At 37.3% G+C, this 20097-nt stretch overlaps 1 protein-coding gene across 3 annotated transcripts in view; it reads left to right on the top strand.

Annotated features, from left to right (window-relative positions):
* ABCA1 (ATP-binding cassette A1) overlaps window positions 1–20097 on the top strand; it is a 122056-nt gene that overhangs the window by 42348 nt on the left and 59611 nt on the right. For all 3 annotated transcript variants that reach the window (XM_088891699.1, XM_088891700.1, XM_088891701.1), the window contains 7 exons: window positions 2578–2762; window positions 5118–5172; window positions 5276–5347; window positions 10810–11520; window positions 11693–11871; window positions 17766–17976; window positions 18236–18319. In XM_088891699.1, the coding sequence (XP_088747825.1) occupies window positions 2578–2762; window positions 5118–5172; window positions 5276–5347; window positions 10810–11520; window positions 11693–11871; window positions 17766–17976; window positions 18236–18319 (1497 nt within the window). The remainder of the gene's footprint in view (window positions 1–2577; window positions 2763–5117; window positions 5173–5275; window positions 5348–10809; window positions 11521–11692; window positions 11872–17765; window positions 17977–18235; window positions 18320–20097) is intronic.

Here is a 20097-nt window from a genome sequence, read left to right as displayed (position 1 = left end):
TTCTTATTCAAACAAAAGATCCTCCAATTGCTTCCTTAAGGCCCATCTCATCTCCTTATCCCCTTCCTTAAATGTCACTTCCTCTTCTTTGGCATCCAAATCCTCAATTTGACTAATAATCTCTTGTTTCCTCTCTTAATCCTTCCAAACTGTTGGATGCTCCATTCTTTTATCTTGGCTTTTAATTCCTTTAATTTCCAAAGAACTTCATTCCCTACTAATTTACCCTTGAGTTGTTGTTGTTCCACCCGTCTTTTACTTTCTCGACAAATCTAGGGTGAGACAACCACATGTTCTCAAATCTAAACAGGGCTGAACTTCTACTACCCAACTCTTTAGTAATAGTAATAGGGTAATGATTAGATGTAGTGAACAAAAATCTGTCAAGTTTTTTTTTTTTGGTAAAAAATTCTGTCAAGTTTAGAACATATAGGAGTAGTCTGAAGGTTGGAATAGGTATAGTTATAATGCAGGAGAGGCACTTCTTTTATCTCAAAATTGTTTATAAAGGTTTTAAATTTCCTCATGCTTGTATTGATTCTTTGCCTCAATTTGTTAGTATCTTCTATAAAAGTAATAGCATTGAAGTCTCCACCTATGCACCATGGTCCTTCCCAAAGTCCTCTAATGTCTTCCAATTTCCTCCCACATCCCCTGTCTTTCTTTGTATCCATTTGGGCCATATATATTTGTCAACACCCATTCAAATCCATTTGACCTCTGTCTAAACTTAATGGAAACAATAAAGTTTCCAATAAGTTCTTTAATTTCTTCTATTGCCTCCTCTTTCCACAAGGTCACCATGCCTCCTGATGTCCCCCAAGATGGACACCTTACCCAATTAATTCCCCTTGGCTTCCATACACTTTTAGCCTACCTTGAGTCAAATTCTGCCAATTTAGATTCCTGGAAAATCACTACATCTGGGCGTTCTTTCCTTAATACTACCTTTATTATAGTCCTCTTTCTTACATTCTCCAGCCCTCTTACATTCCAACTTAAAATCTTCATTTCACCTAACAATCAGCCCCTTTTACTCTACCCTCTATTTGTTCCCTCTGCTCCTCCCTCTTCTCTCTCTAAATTCCCTTTCCCCTTCTACATCAAGTTTTAATCTTTCAGCTTCACTTAACTTCCTTTTCCTCACCTTTCCTTCATCCTTTCTTCTCAGAAAGACTTTTAATTCATTTAGATTTTTCAGTCTCCCCAGTTTCCTACAAAATCAGGCACAGAATCTTCCTTCTCATTTTCATTAGTCTTCTCACCTTCTTCCTTCTCCCTACCTCCCTCATCTCTTTCCACTTTGTCCCTCATTGACTGACTGAGGGTGCAGGTGGTGGAGTCCGGTGCCATCTCTCTTCTATTTAAATTGTCAGTGGTGAAACATTTCCCCTATGTGGCAATCCAGGATAAAATGGAAATACTGGAGGGTACAACAGTGTCCCAAATAGCCTTGTTAGGGAAGCCGGGGTTGGCTTGATAAAGAATTAAACAGAAGGATCTAACTAAGAAAACCCTAGATGAGTTAGCAACCCAAACTCTTTTTTATCAGAAAAAGAAAACCCTTCTATTTTTTCTCCCTCCATATACTGCAATGAATTGTAAATAAAATTGCACTCCACAATTCCCTAGCTTTCTTACCAATCGATATTGATGGCGACATTGAAATTACAACGTTGCTGCTGAGATGGTATTACCGGCAGTCTTATGAACAGTTAAAAGAAGAATGCCAAATTGAGATAAACACCTTGCATTAGCTAAATAAATGGATCAAATCTTCATAGTTCCTGTACATGATGTATTGATTAGCTAACTGAAATCCTCTTGATTTTAGATAAGGATCAGAATACTATTCATTGATAATAACCACATAAAAGCTTAACTCTAGGAAGTATAGGATTTCCCCAAACTTTTTTCAAATCAAATTTCTCAACTTGGTTGTTGGTTGCTTCTTCTTGTATACTCTTGTATACTTTCTTCTTATTTATTTTAATATAATACTTATCTTCTTCAAAAAGAATACAAAAAAAAAATGCTTTACTTGATTTCTAACATGCACTTCATACAAAGACCTAACAGTAAATTTGTTAACCAAACACTCTTTCAGCATCTAGATCCTACATTCAGCTTTATGTGAATTATTCTTCAACTCTGCCTACCTATAAAACAGATAAATGCATTCTTAAAACTTCTTTTCCAGCCTTTAAAACCTGAACACTAAACCACCTAGGAACCTTATCTCAAAGCATTGACTGACAGTTATGTTGGAGTGATTTATCTCAATCTACCATTCCCAACCAGAAATTTAGTACAATATTCAATGAAGGAAACTGTGTGAAATTTTATAATTCCTTTTTAGATCCAAACATATAAGAGGAATGCACAATGCACCTCTCTAGAATTCCATTCCGTGCCCAACTCATACTTACTATCTCTTTTATCCAAAGGGAATCTCTCTCAAAAGCAAACCTCGAAAACCATTTTCCTGTTAATTCTTTATCCATGTCACATCTGCTTAAAGCCCAAAGTTCATTTTTGTTGACATTTATTGAGGCATTTGTCATTGCATTTTTTCAGGTTATTATTCTTGATGAGCCTACTAGTGGAATGGATCCATATTCAATGCGTTCGACATGGCAATTGATCAAGAAGATCAAAAAGGGGAGGATAATTTTATTGACCACACACTCTATGGATGAGGCTGATGTGCTAGGAGATCGGATTGCTATAATGGCTAATGGCTCTTTGAGATGCTGTGGAAGGTTCTTTCCATTTTAACTTTTCTCTTAATTAATAAAAGAAGCATATACTTAAACTTAACTCCATTCTTAGTCAAATATGTTAGCATCATGCATGCTATAAGTTTTACATATTAATTATTCCACCCTACTTAAGAAAAAGAAGGAAGAAATAAAATAAAGAAAAACAATGTAAGGAAACCAAAGCATGCTCCATATATTTGTGTGTATGGGAGACATCTCCTGCTTTTATTTAAGTACCAATGCCTTGGGATGCCAAATCTTTCCCTTTTTTCACTTTTCTTCAATTCTCTTACAACTTTCCTACTCCTATCCTATCTATATGAAAATCTTCATAATGCTAAAGGATAATAAAACTATTCAACAACAAACTTTCTAAATTCATTTTTTTTGAAGAAAAAAGGGTGGATGCTAATTAAGAATTTACATTGGTTAAAAAATAAAGTGATATGAGCAGAATTCGGATCTACTTATACTTGTGCAATCATTTAGAATATTTTTTTGGTAATCAAGTCATTCAGAATATTTTGGAAGAGGAAAATGGTGATAGAACCATATACAAATGAAATTGTGTCACAATTTCATGACCAAATTTGATTACTTGTCTCCCGAAGTTGCTCTTGGAAAACCATGTACTAAGTGCTGACATATAGGAATTTGCTTGGACTTTTTTTTTGTTTATTAAAGCAAACCTTGTTATTAACATAAGTTGATCAGATAATGATATGAAGTTGGAGCATCCTAAAAGGACCATGATGGGATCATACACCGAGTCTGCAATGATACTAGTTTGTTCATTACGGGTGAGGCATAGCTGCAGAAGGAGTTTATGCTTATGAAGTGGATTTATTTTAACTGAAATTAGGAGGAACTTGTGAGTCATTAATGTAATATATTGTAATTATTCTCAAAGATTTTTTTGGGGTTCAGGCAGGATCATTTTCCGAAGGAGTGGGGTTGCATCATTTTTTTTTTCTTCCTTTACTTTCTAAAGGGAGTGGAATCGTTCTACTAATTAACTTATATCCAATAATTTTAACAATGCAAAACCTGTGTTTAAATCCAACCTGAAAATTAGACCTTTCTTCTATCTGAGTGGCAAGTTAGTAGTTCAACTGTCAAGTTAAATGGGTCAGTCCATGATGTCAACATTAAATTAGGCACATCTCTAATATTTTATATTTGTCACATTAAACAAAAATAAGTATGATAAAATAAGATGTCATAATCAAATGATACATTTTCTATTCAGGTGGTGAGTCAATAGTTCAACCCATTTTGGTCAAACGGGTAAGGTAACTGATGGTTCAACCCATTTGGGTACATCTCTAGTATTATGTATTCATCATATTAAACAACAGTAAGTGTGATAAATGAGAACTATTTTTCTTAATGATCAAAATGGAATAAAAATACAACTTGGAAACAAACTGTTTTTCCATCTAAGTGGTTGGTCACAGTCCAATTGTTTGGGTAAAATGGGTCAACAAATGGTGTCATAATTAAATAATAAAAACTCAAATAGAAAGAAATAAAATATAAAAATACAAAATGTTGTTGATAAAAGTTGTGCACATCTCTAATATGAAATATCTATCATATTAAAAAACAATAAATATGATAAATAAGAAGTATTTTTATTAACAATGGAAATGGAATAAAGAATTTAAATCCACATCACATACTGCTTTGATTACTTATTTTAGTCTCATGGATTATTGATAAGGGTACTGAAATTCTTTTTGTTTTCTGAAATTATCACATGCAAATGCACATGCGCATTTACTAGTATAAAACAATATGTGCTTTATCTTCTTTCAAACAAAAAAAGAAGCAGAATACAATATTCCAGAGGATCCAGTAGATGTGTTTAAAATATGGGATCTTTCAAACTGGTCTGGGGATTTTACAAAAAATTGCCTGACAATTTCTTTGACTGATGCTCTTGCTTTTCTTCTTTGTTCTCTGCTTTCAATCCCTCATGGTTCTAGTAGACTGATGTACACACTGCTGTGTGAGATTGCATTGTCCTTGAATTACTTGCAAAGAAGAAAGAAAGAAAGAGGGATAGAGATAGCATACTAGAAAAAAATTTCATGACCCCTGAAGGCTAGGGTTGGATTGCCTCCAAGGAATTGACATTTGGAAAAACAGTAACAGATTGGGTTGCTCTTTGTTCTTCATTTTGCTTCTTGTAATACTTTGGGCAAAAAGGAGGTTATTTTTGTGTTTTTGAGTGTTACAATTTGCTTACTTTTAACTAGCTTTTCCACTAATAGGATGTTCTAATTGTTTTTCTTTTGGATTTATTAAATCCATGGCATCTATTTCTCAGTTATCATTTTCCTGTTGGCGCAGTTCTCTTTTCCTGAAGCATCAATATGGTGTTGGTTATACTCTTACTTTGGTCAAGGTTTGCTCATGTTTTGATATCTTTCACCATGAAATTTCTTGATTAGGTTTTATTATAATATTTAACTGGTGATGACTGATATGCCTTTCCCTGAATTCTTCAGACATCAGCTTGTGCTTCTGTAGCTGCTGACATTGTTTATCGTCATGTTCCAGATGCAACACGCTTGAGTGATGTATTCATCTTTCATTATGTTCTCATTAGTTTCTTTTGTCAGTTTTAATATTTATCTAGTTAATTATTTTTTCTCTATCAGGTGCTTGCATATTTTGCTCTTTATAATGTGAGAATGTTTAAAATCTGGAAGTAAGCTATTGGATAATGGATGCTGAATGGGATGAAGGTTTTTGTAGTTGGTCTTGTAGGGTTTTCTCTAAACATGTACTTTGAACATATGAAGTGGCAAAAAAGCCTAATATCTAATAAAGAGCTTCTTGATTTTCAGCATTCATAAATTGCTGGCTTGCTGCCATTTATATCAGCTGCATATTATCTTCTGGATGGCATATTTTCTTCTGAATAATATGGCAAGAAGAAGCTGAATGTAAATTTCCACATTTTGTAGTTGAAGTGGTGGATGCATGAGCATCCTTTTTACTTCAACCTATGCTTCCACATCTAAGATACCAGCCTGTGGAAATTCATCATTCAGGGAAAATTTCTTTGGTTATAGAAGAAAAACAACCTTCTGAAATAAACAGACTGTTTGAAAAGGTGCAGAAAAGTGATAAAGAACAGCAGAAACAGAGAATCAAGAAGAGAGAAGAGGAAGAAGGTGGCGGCACTAAGGGTTCAGAGAGAGATTTTCGAATCTAATCTCCTCTTACACCCTAACTCCTTTTCATTAACTTAATTTTAGTAATTTACAGAGAGGCCCTTAATTGGGTGAATAATTTAAAAAAGACATAACATAAGAATGGCCCATGTTGAGGCCCATTACAACAAAGAACATAAAGAAAAGATATAATAAAACAGTCTATGGGCCATTCGGCCCATCTTCTCTACACTCCCCCTCAAGCTGAGCATAGATGTCAATCATGCCAAGCTTGCTAGTATCATGCTGAAGTTTAGCCTTGGGGATGCTCTTGGTAAGGAAATCAACTAACTGTCCTTCAGAAGAGATAAATGGTAGACAAACTTCTCCAGAAGCCAATCTTTCTCGTATAAAATGTCTGTCAACTTCAATATGTTTGGTTCTGTCATGTTGCACTGAATTGTGAGCATTGTTGATGACAGCCTGATTATATTGTGAGCATTGTTGATGACAGCCTGATTATTAACATTAATGGCTTATCATACTCAATACCCAATTCCTCCATCAAGAATTGAAGCCACAATAGTTCAGAAACTCCATGAGCCTTGGCTCTTTATTCAGCTTCAGCTGAAGATCTAGCAACAACTAATTGTTTCTTGCTTCTCCAAGAAACAATATTACCTGCCACCAAACTATAGTACCAGAAGTTGATCTTCTATCATTAATGTTTTCGGCCCAATTAGCATCTGTGTAAGCCTCCAGTTTCATATGACCATGCTTAGCAAATAGAATTCCCTTTCTAGGAGAACCCTTTAAATAACACCGAATTCATTCTGCTGTTGCCATGTGAGTGTCCCTAAGAGCATGCATGAACTGACTAATGCAGCTGATAGCATATGCAATGTTTGGCCAAGTCATGAACAGATAGAGCAACTTCCCAAGTAACCTCTAGAAGACTCCCTTATCTTTCAACAATACTCCATCTGAGGCAGAAAGTTTATGACTCACATCAATAGGAGTAGCATCTGGTCTAGCACCCATCTTCCCTGTTTTAGTGAGCAAGTCAAGAACATACTTTCGTTGAGAGATAAGGATCCCATCCTTAGATTGAGCAACTTCTATGCCAAGAAAATATATCAATTCCCCCAGATCTTTGATCTCAAACTCTGTATGAAGGAAAGATTTAAGATCATTAATCCTTGTTACATCATTACCAGTCAATTATTTCATTGACATAGACAATAAGATATACTGCCAAAGAGTCTCTCCTCTTCACAAATAGGGTATGATCAGACTGAGTCTGTATATAGCCAAAGTTAACAAGGGCAGCCCTAAACCTTTCAAACCTTGCCCTAGTTGACTGTTTAAGTCCATAAAGAGATTTCTCCAGCTTGCATACTTTTCCCTCCATATCTGTGTCATACATTCCTAGAAGAAGAGACATATAGACCTCCTCATGTAACTCTCCATTCAAGAATGCATTTTTCACATCCAACTGGTAAGCGATCAATCTGAATGTGCAGCCAAAGATAGCAGAACCCTCACAGAGGTCATCTTTGCAATAGGAGTAAAGGTCTCCAAATAGTCAATCCCATATGTCTGTGTATAACCTTTTGCAACCAGCCTAGCTTTGTACCTTTCAATGGTGCCATCAACATGATATTTGATGGTGAAAACCCACTTACAGCCCACTGGTTCCTTCCCTTCAAGTAAATCAACTACTTCCCAAGTGTCATTCTTATGCAGGGCATCAATTTTCGTTCTCATAGCATCCTTCCATTCTGGAATAATAAGAACTTCTGACACTAACCTGGGTATTGGGTTAGAAGCAACAAAAGAAAGATAGCCAAAATATAAAGGAGAGAGCAAACTATAAGAAAGGTGTTTGGAAATGCAATGTGCAGTACACTTCCTTTTACCTTTCCTGATAGCAATAGGGACATCAAGGTTTGGGAAGGATGGCTCCAAAGGGACTGTATCAGTACCTGTTGTCTCTTTTGTGACTAGAAGTGTAGGAGTCGCATGTGGTGTAGAGGAAACAATTTGCCCACTCCTAGTTCTCTGCCGTTGGTATAGCCTGGGATTAAAGAGAGGACGAGGAGGTAACGAAGGAGGAATAGGAATATTGGAATGAGAATGAGATGACTGTTCCTCCCTTGACTCTTTTGAAGTAGAAAGAGGCTCAAAAAAAGACTCAATTGGGACAGGAAGGGGGAGAGCAAACAACTGTGACAAATTCTCCCCCTTTGGACAATGCCTCTCCTGAGAAGGATCATAGAAAGAAGACGACTCATCAAAGGTGACATCCATTAAGAAAATGCATTTGTAGGCCTTTGGTTCAAATTTATGTCTTTGGGTACTTGGAATGTGTACATAATAAGTGTAGCCAAAGACACAAAGTGGAATAGGAAAAAGGTCTTTGCCCGGATGAAGAAGACTGAAAGGAGACTTAAAACCCAACACTTTGGATGGCATACGGTTGATTAGGTAGGTTGCAGTGAAGATAGCATCCCCCCAAAATCTTGTAGGGACATGTGAGGCAAACAGGATACTTCTTGCAACTTCAACAATATGCCGATTTTTTCTTACAGCGACTCCATTCTATTATGGAGTCCTAACATAGGAACTTTGGTGAATAACCCCCAAATCAGTGAGATAACAGGTTAGGTTTTTCTCAAAATATTGTTTTGCATTGTCAGATCTGAAAATTTTGATTCTAGTATCAAATTGGGTTAGAACAAATTCATGGAACTACTTCACAAGTCTGGGAACTTCATAAAAATTATCCAAGTATATCGTGAAAAATCGTCAATGAACAAGATAAAATATTTGTAGCCACCCATATAGGGTAAGTGATAAAGCCCCCACGCATCAGAGTGCACAATATGGAATGGAGAAGATCTTTTATTACTCAAATGGTAACTGCTTTTACAATGTTTTGACAACTACAAGACTCACAATGAAGATTGGACAAATTAATTCCCTTAAATTGTTCTTGGAATAAATGACTCAATGCAGTAAAAGAAAGATGACCCAAACGAAAATGACATAACATGACACAAATGATAGATTCTGAAGATGTATATCCAAAGGCAGCTTTCCCAGGTTGTCCTTGGCTCTGTCCAGGAGTATCCAGCAGATATATTCCATTCGTCTCATGGGCACTCCCAATCACTTTCTGAGACTCCAGATCTTGAAAAACACAATAAGAAGGAAAAAAGGTTACATTGCAATTCAAAGACTTAGTTAGGTTGCTTACAACTAACAAATTTGTATTTAGTTTGGGTACATGAAGAGCAGAAGGAAGTAACAGATAACCTATAGCCTTGATGGTTCTCTTGCCAGAGATAGGAGCAAGAGAGCCATCGGCTAGGGTGATTTTATCACGGCCAAGAAGCAAATCATAAGAAATAAACAAGGTGGAAAGACTGGTCATATGGTCAGAAGCACTAGAATCAATTATCCAAGGGATCCTACGATTACTTGAGATAGTTGCATGATTGGCAGAAGCCCGTATACCTGAATGAGCAAATGTAGAACTGGAAGTCCTTATATTCACTAAATATGATGTGGGCAAGCAAACAAAATACAAACAGTACTTTTAAGTGAAAAACAGTAAGCAAAGTAATAGAGAGCTGAAAACCACAAACTAAATTTTCATGGATTTCAGAATTGAACCAGATGTAGAACTTCTTTTGGAGTTGTTCTACTATACTAATAATGACATCAAGTTGGCCTCTTTTGCTGACACATAATGATAGAGGGATCGGAAGGTGCCCAATGCGTTGACTCCTCAAAATCCAAGCTCCCAATACTTGAAAATCCTACCTAGGGTTGAACTACAACTCAAATAAAAGAGAAAGAACCAAAGTGACCCCACAAAAGTAACCCCCATCTCTTTTATAAGACTCAATGACTCATTGGAGAAGCCAACCAATATCCCCTAGAACCCCCCTTCCTTACAAATAACAACTCCTTAGGCTGTGTTTGGTTGCAAAGAAAATACATTTGCACTGATGCAAAGCTATGGCAGTGCAAATGATTTGAGTGTAAATTCTGACCTATTCTTGTTTCAAAATTTAGCTTATTTTTTTTATTGCAGTACAAATGAAGTATATTAAGACATGAAACAGAATAGAGTAAAGCCCAAAACAAAATTAAACAAGAATTTGCATTTTTTTCGGTTGTACTTCCATGCATTTGTACTGGTGCAAATAAAATTGCACTGCAACCAAACACAGCCTTAAGAACAAAAATAACTTCAAAGTTAAAACACCCCCCCTCTCTCCCTCCCCCACAAAAAAAAAAAAAAAAAAAAAAAAAAAAAACAAAGAAAGAACTTCAGTTACAAAACACCTAAAGGACCAAAACCTAACTAAGGTGCACCGAATTGCTCCCGACCAGAATGTAAATTATAAAATGATGAAAATACCTCTGGATCCAAATTGATTTCAAAGCTACCTCAAACAACTATTTGGGATCCAACTACAAAAGAAAAAGAAAAGAAAACAAAGAAATTAAGAAAATATTTACATTTCCCTCCTTTTTTGGGGCGCTCATCAAAATATCTGTTTGATATGGTTGGTTAGAATTGTGATAGTCTTGGGCATAAAGGAATTTCATGATAATATACGGTCAGTGACCTGCACTGTCTTAGCCACTTTGTTTATATTTGCTTGGGATATTTTCTTTTACCAAAATAATAATCTTTTGATTTTGATATGATTTGAGATTAATGTAACTGATTCTGTTTGTACAATTATTTAACCAGAGTGATCTCATTCTACTTTCATGCAATTAATGTTGATCTTCTTTTACTTCTTTTTTTCTTTTCTTCATTTTTTGGTTATTGGAATTGCTAACAGTATTGTCTAACATTTCAGGTTGGTACAGAGATTTCCTTCAGACTTCCAATAGCATCCTCATCTTCCTTTGAAAGTATGTTCCGTGAGATTGAAAGTTGTATGAGAAGACCAGCCAATATCTCTGAAACAAGTTCTAGTGATGAAGTGTGTTGTCTAGGCATTGAGAGTTACGGTATCTCAGTCACAACTTTGGAGGAGGTCTTCCTGAGAGTTGCTGGATGTGGCATTGACAAAATTGAGCATATTGAGCGGAATACGGATCTTGTCAGTTCTAATTCTGTGGTTTCTAATGCCTGCCATCAGCATCTTCAATCAAAAACCTTAAGTTCCAAAATACCTTGTGGAAATTTCGTTAAGATTCTTGGAACAATGTGTAGTACAATTGTCAGAGCATGTTTCTTGATTCTTGCTACAGTTTTCAGTTTCATAGGCTTCTTAAGTATGCAATGCTGTAGCTTTTGTTTTATCACAAAATCTACATTCTGGCAGCATTCTAAAGCTCTTATCATAAAGAGGGTAATATCTGCTCGCAGAGACCGTAGAACAATTGTTTTCCAACTGTTTATTCCTGCTGTTTTCTTGCTTTTTGGACTTCTTTTCCTCAAGCTTAAGCCACATCCTGATCAGCAGTCTGTGACATTCACAACGTCACATTTTAACCCTCTGTTACGAGGTGGGGGTGGTGGAGGTCCAATTCCTTTTGATTTGTCTTGGCCTCTTGCAAGAAAGGTTTGCTGATCTTAGTTGACTTTTGCACAATTTATTTTCTATAAATTTTCTGATCTTGTTTGATGCATGATGCCACTATCGTTGTGGAAATCTCTTCCACATTCATCATCATTCAAATTATTGTAGGTCTTTTCTGATGATTTTTCCAACCTAAAGTGTCATCAACTTGCAGGTTGCACAATATGTGGAAGGGGGTTGGATTCAGAGGTTCAAACCAAGTTCATACAAATTCCCCAATTCTGATAAGGCTCTTGCTGACGCTATTGAAGTTGCTGGACCAATATTGGGCCCAATTCTTATTTCTATGAGTGGATTTTTAATGACTAGCTTGAATGAATCATATCAGTCAAGGTGTGTTATCTTGAATTCTGGCACCTAGTATTCTTAATCTATTTATTCTGTTGAAGGTTCTAATATCTGTTAAAAATTTTTCCATTTGTCAAAATTGCAAGATGGTTTGTCTTTCACCTTTGTAGGATTTCACTATTCATGGTCTTCAAATCTTTTTTCTTCCCCAGTTTATTTTTCTGTCGGTAAGACAAAGGTTAAAATGCTAATAATGCAAGTTTTTGGAGAATGTTAACCAATTCCAAATGGAATATGAAAACATATCTGGTTAATAAAAAAAACATAATAAGATACACAAAACACCATCCAAAAGTGTACTACTGCAGGCCTAAAAAATTTCCCTTGGTAAATATTCCCTGAAAAATACAACTACACATGGTTTCTCAAATCACTAGGTGAACGCAAACTGGTTCCTTGTGAAGTAGTTTGAGTCAAAATTTCCTCCTTATGTTTATGAACATAACAATTTGAATTGTGGATTTCTATTTATATAAACAAAAATGAGGGTGGGCCTTGGCGCAACGGTTGGGTTGCTCCATTGCAACCAGAGGTTAAATCTTGGGAATAGCCTCCATATGTGCAGGGGTAAGGCTGCATACATCTGTCCCTCCCCAGACCCCACATTGGTAGGAGCGTCGTGCATTGGACTGCCCATATATATAAACAAAAACGAAGCACAGTGGCTCAAAGATTTTATCGATGGGGCAGTGCATTTCCACAGAAACAGGGTTTGGGAAAAAGAGTATGATCGAGGTAAGAAGAGTTTTTCGCCAAGAAAAAAAAGGGAAGGGAGATTCCCAAGTGTTATGGAATTTGGAGAAATGTGTGAACATTGGACCATTTGTATCCCTGAGGGCTGGAGGTCAACTGGGTGGGTATGTTTCTTGGCTTTGATATAGAGGGTTTCAGACTTGAAATTTCAAGACTTGGCTTGAGGAAGGATGGGTTTGAGAAGAATGGGGAGGGCTGTGCTATAAGTATTCCGAGGCCAAAAGCCATGGTACAAAGTATGGAGATTAGAGTGTGACGATAGTAGTCTCCAAAGGGAAGATTCAACTAAGTTGGTTGGAAGTTTAGAAAGTCCTGGCTAAGAAAACTGTATAGAGAAGTCAATTTGAAACCGTTTGAAGCAGACACTCTCTTGTTATTAGGTTGGCGTCCGGAAGCAAACATGGTTCAGATTCATCATCAGCTGAAAGTTGTTGAAGTAGGTCTTGTAGGGCTGCCTTTCACCCTCCGGAGTTGTTTAGAATGATTGGGGAGATGTGTAGTGGTTTGTATTGGTGAGCTCCTTGCATCTAAAAAAGCTGTGGTTTGCAGTTAATGGAGTGGTTAGGGACAGCTTGGAGAGTAATATGTGAGTGGTAGAAGTTCTACATGATGGATGATGGATGTTGCTTCAAAGTCTGGGTTTTTTCAACAGTAGAGTTGCAGATGTGGAAGGAACAACTCAATGCCTGCAGCCACATGGCATTCAATTGGTGGGTATTTTCAAATTCCTTGTTAACTTCTTCCTAAGGAAGCTAAAGGGGTAGGGAAGTTGAAAGGATGTCGACCAGAGCGTTGTCATGTTGAAGACGGAAGGCCATCTATGGATTGAAGTTCATTAATTAAAAAAGATAGACCCATGCAAATCTCAAGACTTTCAGATGGAAGCGGGTTGAAAATCTTAAAGGGATGGGGAATGTTTCAACTACATGTGGCGATAGAATTGAAGGGGAAAACCCATGTAGCGACTTAAATGGCTATGTGAAAAGAGGGGATTATCAGGTGTTAGTAGACAATAACCTTGATCTATCATCTTCTTTTCCATACAGACTACAAAAGGTATGATCCTTTCTAGAAAAGTGGTCGGCCAAGAGTTAGTGCAATAACAAGAAGTGGTTCAGTAGAAAAGTTTTAATAACTTGTTTTGATATAAAATCTGTAAAAGAAAGAAGAGAAAGAAGAGAAAGAAGAGAAGAAAAGGTTTCTGCTAGAAAGAGAGGAGAGATAGAAGAGAATGGAGGAGAAGCCAAAAATCTAATCTGGCTACCCCTTTCATTAAATTATATACTCATAAATAAAGAGTGTACAAGTAGAAGTGTGCCCTTAGTAAGTCGGCTACTTGTAAGAAGCTGAAAAGTCACACTTAATTAAATGTAAACTAATGGGCCTAAGGCCCAACAACTACCTAACTAAGTTATGCAAATAAAAAACAAATAAAATCGGCCCACAACTCAACACTCCCCCTCAGTTGGGAATAAACACTCCAGCTTGTTTCTTGCAACACCTTTTGTAAGAACATCAGCAAGCTGCACGTCAAATGCAAGCTATGGAAAGCAAACTTCTCCTGAGGTCACCCTTTCTCTTATAAAATGTCTGTCCTCTTCAATGTGCTTCGTCCTATCATGCTGAACTGGGTTGTGGGCAATGTTAATTGCTGCTTGATTGTCACAGTATAGCATAATAGGTTCTTATGCCTCAATCCCAGTCTCACCTAACAAGGAATAGATCCATAGGAGCTCTGAAACACTATGTGCCATGGCTCTGTATTCAGCTTTCGCACTTGACCTTGCCACAACTGTATGTTTCTTACTCTTCCATGAAACTAGATTACCTTCAAAAAGAGTGCAAACTCCTGATGTAGATCTCCTGTCATCTAGACACCCTACCCAATTAGCATCTTTGTAAGCCTCTAACTACAACTGTCCATGGTTAACAAACAATATGCATCTACTTGGGTGTCCCTTCAAATAGGAAAGTATCCTGTTAATAGCCTCCCAATGCTGAACTCGTGGGGTATGCATGTATTGACTCACCACACTCACTGCATAAGAGATGTCTGGTCGTGTCATACGTAAGTATAGCAATCGCCCCACTAATCACTGATACCTCCCAACATCCTTCACTAGTCCACCTTTTGAAGCATTTGTACTGTGGTTTTGATCAATAGGTGTTTCATCTGCCTTTGCCCCAAGTTTCCCTGTCTCCCATAGTAGGTCTGGAACATACTTTCTCTGTGAGATGAATATCCCATGCTTGGACCTTGCCACATCATTGCCCAGAAAGTACTTCAACTCCCCAAGATCCTTAATTTCAAACTCATTGTGCAAATTTTTCTTCAAGGCATCAATCTCACTCAAATCATTTCCTGTAACTATAATGTCATCCACATACCCAGAAAGTACTTCAACTCCCCAAGATCCTTAATTTCAAACTCATTGTGCAAATTTTTCTTCAAGGCATCAATCTCACTCAAATCATTTCCTGTAACTATAATGTCATCCACATACACTATCAAAACTGACACCAGTGACCCCCTCCTCTTCACAAGCATGTGTGATCAGATTGAGTTTGAGTATATCCAAATACAACCAATGCACTAAACCTGTCAAACCAAGCTCTAGGTGATTGCTTCAAACCATATAGAGACTTCTTCAACCTGCATGCCTTTTCCTTTTCCACATCATTGTAGAAAGTAGAAACTATCAGGAAGATCCATATACACCTCCTCTTGCAAATCCCCATTGAGAAAAGCATTCTTCACATCAATTTGGAAGAGTGGCCAAAAGTATGTAGCTGCTAGTGATGGAAGAATTTGGACTGAACTCATCTTTGCCACTAGTGCAAAAGTTTCCAAGTAATCTATGCCATAAGTCTAAGTGTACCCTTTTGCAACCAGCCTCACCTTATACCTTTCTATACTCCCATCAGCCTTGTATTTCACTATATAAACCCATCTGCATTCAACTGTCTCCTTGCCTTCTGATAGATCCACAATCTCCCACGTTTGATTCTTAGCAAGGCTTTCATTTTCTCGTACATAGTTTCCTTCCACTCAGGTTTGGAGAGAGCCTCACAAACACCCTTGGGTATAGACACGAAGTTGAGGGAGGGAATGAAGGCTCGGTAGGAAGGAGATAATCCATTGTGGGAAAGATAGTGTGAGATGCAATGAGCAGTACACTTTCTCTTTCCTTTTTTGAGTGCAATAGGAAGATCCTGCAATGGGGTTAGGAGCAAGGGTAGCAGTATCAATAGGAACTAAACCATCAGAGGAAGCAAGGGGCATATCTGGGTCAGTGTCAGTCGAACCTGGAATCTCTGTTGAGCCGATAGGGAGTGATGTGGGTTCCTCTGTTTTGGAATCAACCTCCCTGTGTAGTCATAGGCACTGTCGTGTAAAACACTGAGAAACAGGATGCAAGGGAGGTTCTAAAGTGGGTGAAATAGGTGGGTCAGACACTGGAGTGGACAAAGGGGTTGGAACTGGAAGTGGTATAGAATGCTCACTTCCTTCCCCAAAACACTCCCCCCTAAGAAGATGAAGAACCCTCTACAAAAAAAGATGTGAACTCAAAAAAGGTGACATCCATAGTAACACACCGACTCCCAGAGACTAGGTCATAGCAACTATACCCCTTCTGATTTCCTGCATGCCCAAGGAAGACACACTTCTTCGCCTTAGGGTCCAGCTTCGAGTAGTGAGGACCAAGAACATGGACAAAGCATACACATCCAAACACTCTTAGAGGAATATGGAACATCTCCCCCTTAAGAAAAAGAAGGATGGATGGAGTGCTATATCCAAGAACATGAGAAGGCACCCAATTAACCAAGAAAACCGTTGTAAGAACTGCATCACCTGAAAAATGCCAGAGTCAAGACTTACTGTCCTAAGTCAAAAACTGCTCTTCAAACAACCAAATTAGGGTTTTCACCAGACCTGGCAAACAGGAGAAAGGGAGAAAGTCTAGCCACTCCTACCAAAGGCTTCAGAAACTTTTCCAACTTTGGTCGATCTCAAAGATAGTTAGAATGCTTTTAATTTATCCCCAAGCGCCACTTCTAGACTCCCTCTATACCCTATAATCAAAAGGCTCTCCAATTAGCTAGGGTTTTCGGGAAACTCTCCAAGAACCTGCTTTGGGCCCCAAACCAGCACTGCAATCTTCTCCAGAAACCTCCTCTAAGTGGGCTGGATACTTGTTTACCAATTAACCAATCAACTTTCCATACAACTTGTGTATGGGATTAAGAAGAAGAGAAGAGAAGGTTGGAGCGCCGCTTTGATACCAAGTTGTAGATCCCACCTGCAATAATCTGAATTAAAGAAAGGAAAAAACAGAAGAGAAGAAGAAGATTGAAGAAGATGGGAGAGAGAAATGTAGAGGAAGAAGAGGAAGAAAGGGAAGGAAGAAGTGAGAGAGTTCTAACCTCTACTCAGCCCAAAATGATCTGTTTTATTCTTTTGTTGTAAAAAATAAGGACAGTTACATGAGTGCCCTTAGTAGGCCATCCATCACTAAAAACGACAATAAAAAAAGAAAAACAGGCCCACTACCTACTAACACAAGTCATAAACAATACTTAAAGAAAAATAAAGAAATTAAGGCCCATTATCTCTACAGAGAGCATTTTTGTATCATGACAGATCTGTGCCTACATAGTTTTTGCATCAGTGGAGCTGCTCGTTATTGCTTTTATGATACTTTATACATCCCTTCATATACTGTACTTCTTGATATCTAATACAACACAATCACCTTTTTCTGAAAAAACAAGTGGTAAAGCATTTCCAAGTATCAGTAGCATAGCCACAGGAAATATGGAAATGATTGATAGTCTCACCACTTATGAAAATTTTACACATTTATTTTCATGTGAGGTGGTAAAAACAAAAATTCTTCGTTTTGAATCTTACATTTTATTTTTCACATGAAGAGTCTCCCACTTGACCTGTATCAGTGACTTTTTATGATTGAGAACTTTTAACACCCAATGTAAGACCTCTTTATCTGGGTAAAGTTTGTGCTTGAAGTTTATGAAATTGCTATTTTATTTAAATTATCTCATTTATAGTGATAGGGTGGTAATACATTCTCTTTCATTTTTTTTTCTGTATTTATTTGTAGGTATGGGGCAATTGTTATGGATGATGAGAATGCTGATGGAAGTTTAGGATATACTGTACTTCACAACAGTTCTTGCCAGCATGCAGCTCCTACCTATATAAATTTGATGAATGCTGCAATTTTAAGGCTTGCAACTCGTAATGGAAGTATGAGGCTTCGGACACGCAATCATCCATTGCCAATGACAAAGAGTCAGCATGCACAGCGTCATGTATGCTACTATCTTTACATTTATGTTTACAACTTTTAACTAATTCTGTATTGTCATTCCTTTCATATATTTGTGAGCAAGATAATACAATAAATCTAGGTTACAGAGAGGATAACCAGAAGATGAGTTCCCTAATATGTAAAATGTATTTGTTTCAAACTGTTGTTAAGCTTCATTTCATTTTGGAAGCTTTTATCACTAGTTATAAACGTAAATCTTAAAAATTTCAAAGTTTGTTGTTTCATCAACATTTTTGTAGGATCTTGATGCATTCTCTGCTGCAATTATTGTTAATATTGCCTTCTCCTTCATTCCTGCCTCTTTTGCAGTGTCCATTGTTAAGGTATGTCTTTTAGCAAAAGATTGATACATTTTGATATTCTGTCATTCAATTTGTCCATTTACCATTTCATCCTAGGTTACTACTATGGTTTGTAATGTATTGTTCTTGTTTATGTGTGCAAATTTATCATTAAGAGTGGCTACCCTGCTCATTTGATTGCATATCTTGCTGGTTTCATGCAATTAAGAGTGTATTGCCTTAGTGATTGGAAATAAATAGCTGATTTTGAATTTTCCAGAGAAGATTTAATATTTTTTTTTGGGTGTGAAAGACATGGCTGTTCATTTCCTTGTTTCATGCAAGTACTGCACTTCAACCTTTGACTTCTATTTACAGAGTAGAAATATAATATAATCCTTGCTACTATTTTGTAAGTTTCACCATTAATCTGAAGGAATCCAGTTGGTCTAGATCCAGGTAAGTTGAACAACTTTTTGAAGTCAGGGAAGCATAGTATTTCTTTCAGAATCCAAAGTTAAAACCAGAAAACCAAAATTAGTCCAATAAACAGGTTTTTTTTTGTCAATTATGGTACTTCGGCTTGCCGCGAGGAGGAACCCAAATCCATAGCCTTTTGGGATGCAATTATGGATAGGTTTTCTAAGAAGGTAGCAACTTGGAAGAAGTCTTATATTTTTCTAGGGGGTTAGGATAATCTTGTAAGTGGAAGAGAAAATAGACAAGAGAAAAGAATGATTTGGAGATTCAAAAGTAAGTGGGTGTAGCCCCTATAATAGGCAACCATAACAAGAGGGGAAAAGACTGAACTACCCCCTCCCCCACCCACTACACTAGTTCCCCTTCAATCATTTTTTTTTTGATCAGCAAATAATTTCTTTAAAGATAAAAATTAAGGATAATACAATTGTTGAAAATACAAGCACCCGTTGGTAACATTTTACAAGTTTGCCCAAAAAAGGTTTTGCCTATCAACTCCCTGTTTGGCTAATACATCTGCTACCCTATTTGCAGACCTTCTCACCCAGCTGAACTGTGAATTCAATTGCTTTGCAATAACATCAATTTCCCTGAGAGCATTTTGTATTTCCAAGGTGCTGCCTTGTGATGCTTTGCCCAATTAATCACTAGTTGTGAGTCACCTTCCACTTCCAAATCTCTAAGGCCAAGCTGCCGTGCTTTTCTTATGCCTTGTAACATTGCCAAAGTTTCTGCATTTATCAAATCTCCCATGCCGATTGGTCCTGAACACAAAACCACCATTGAACCTTGATGGTCTCTGATAACTCTAATACCTGCTCTTCCTGTGTTGCCCATAGAGCTACCATCAAAGTTTATCTTCAGTTTGTTTACAGTTGGGGGCTTCCATTCCATCCTCACCTCTTCAGTGCATCTATCTAATTATGCCACTTCATACCAAGCTCTTATAATATTATTAACTGAAAAGACTTTGAGCATTTCCAATGTTTTTACCCAGAGAGCAGTTCTCACTGAAATAGCTTCCACAATCTCCTCCCTGGACCTGCTTTTCTCATTGAAAATTCTGCTGTTTCTTTCCTCCCAAACTCTCCAAACCAAGGCAGCTCTTAAAGTCCTCCACATGATTTTCCCTCTCTTTTCCTTGGGTCCCAGGAAATTGGGGTTGAAAAGGTTTATCAGTTCTTACTGAGGGGGGGGGGGTCCATCTGCAACCAAAGAGAGAACAGAAATATTCCGAAAGGAAAACCACAAGAGGACAGAAGATTAATAAGTGAGGCAAGGCTTAATCACTAGCCTTACAATGAACACACATATGAGGAGAAAGGCAAGTGTTTGGCCTC

Source organism: Nelumbo nucifera, chromosome 7 (assembly GCF_055504915.1).
Source record: "Nelumbo nucifera cultivar China Antique chromosome 7, China Antique-T2T, whole genome shotgun sequence".
In the NCBI taxonomy this organism is placed as follows: Eukaryota; Viridiplantae; Streptophyta; class Magnoliopsida; order Proteales; family Nelumbonaceae; genus Nelumbo; species Nelumbo nucifera.
This window is presented reverse-complemented; position numbering and strand designations above follow the sequence as displayed.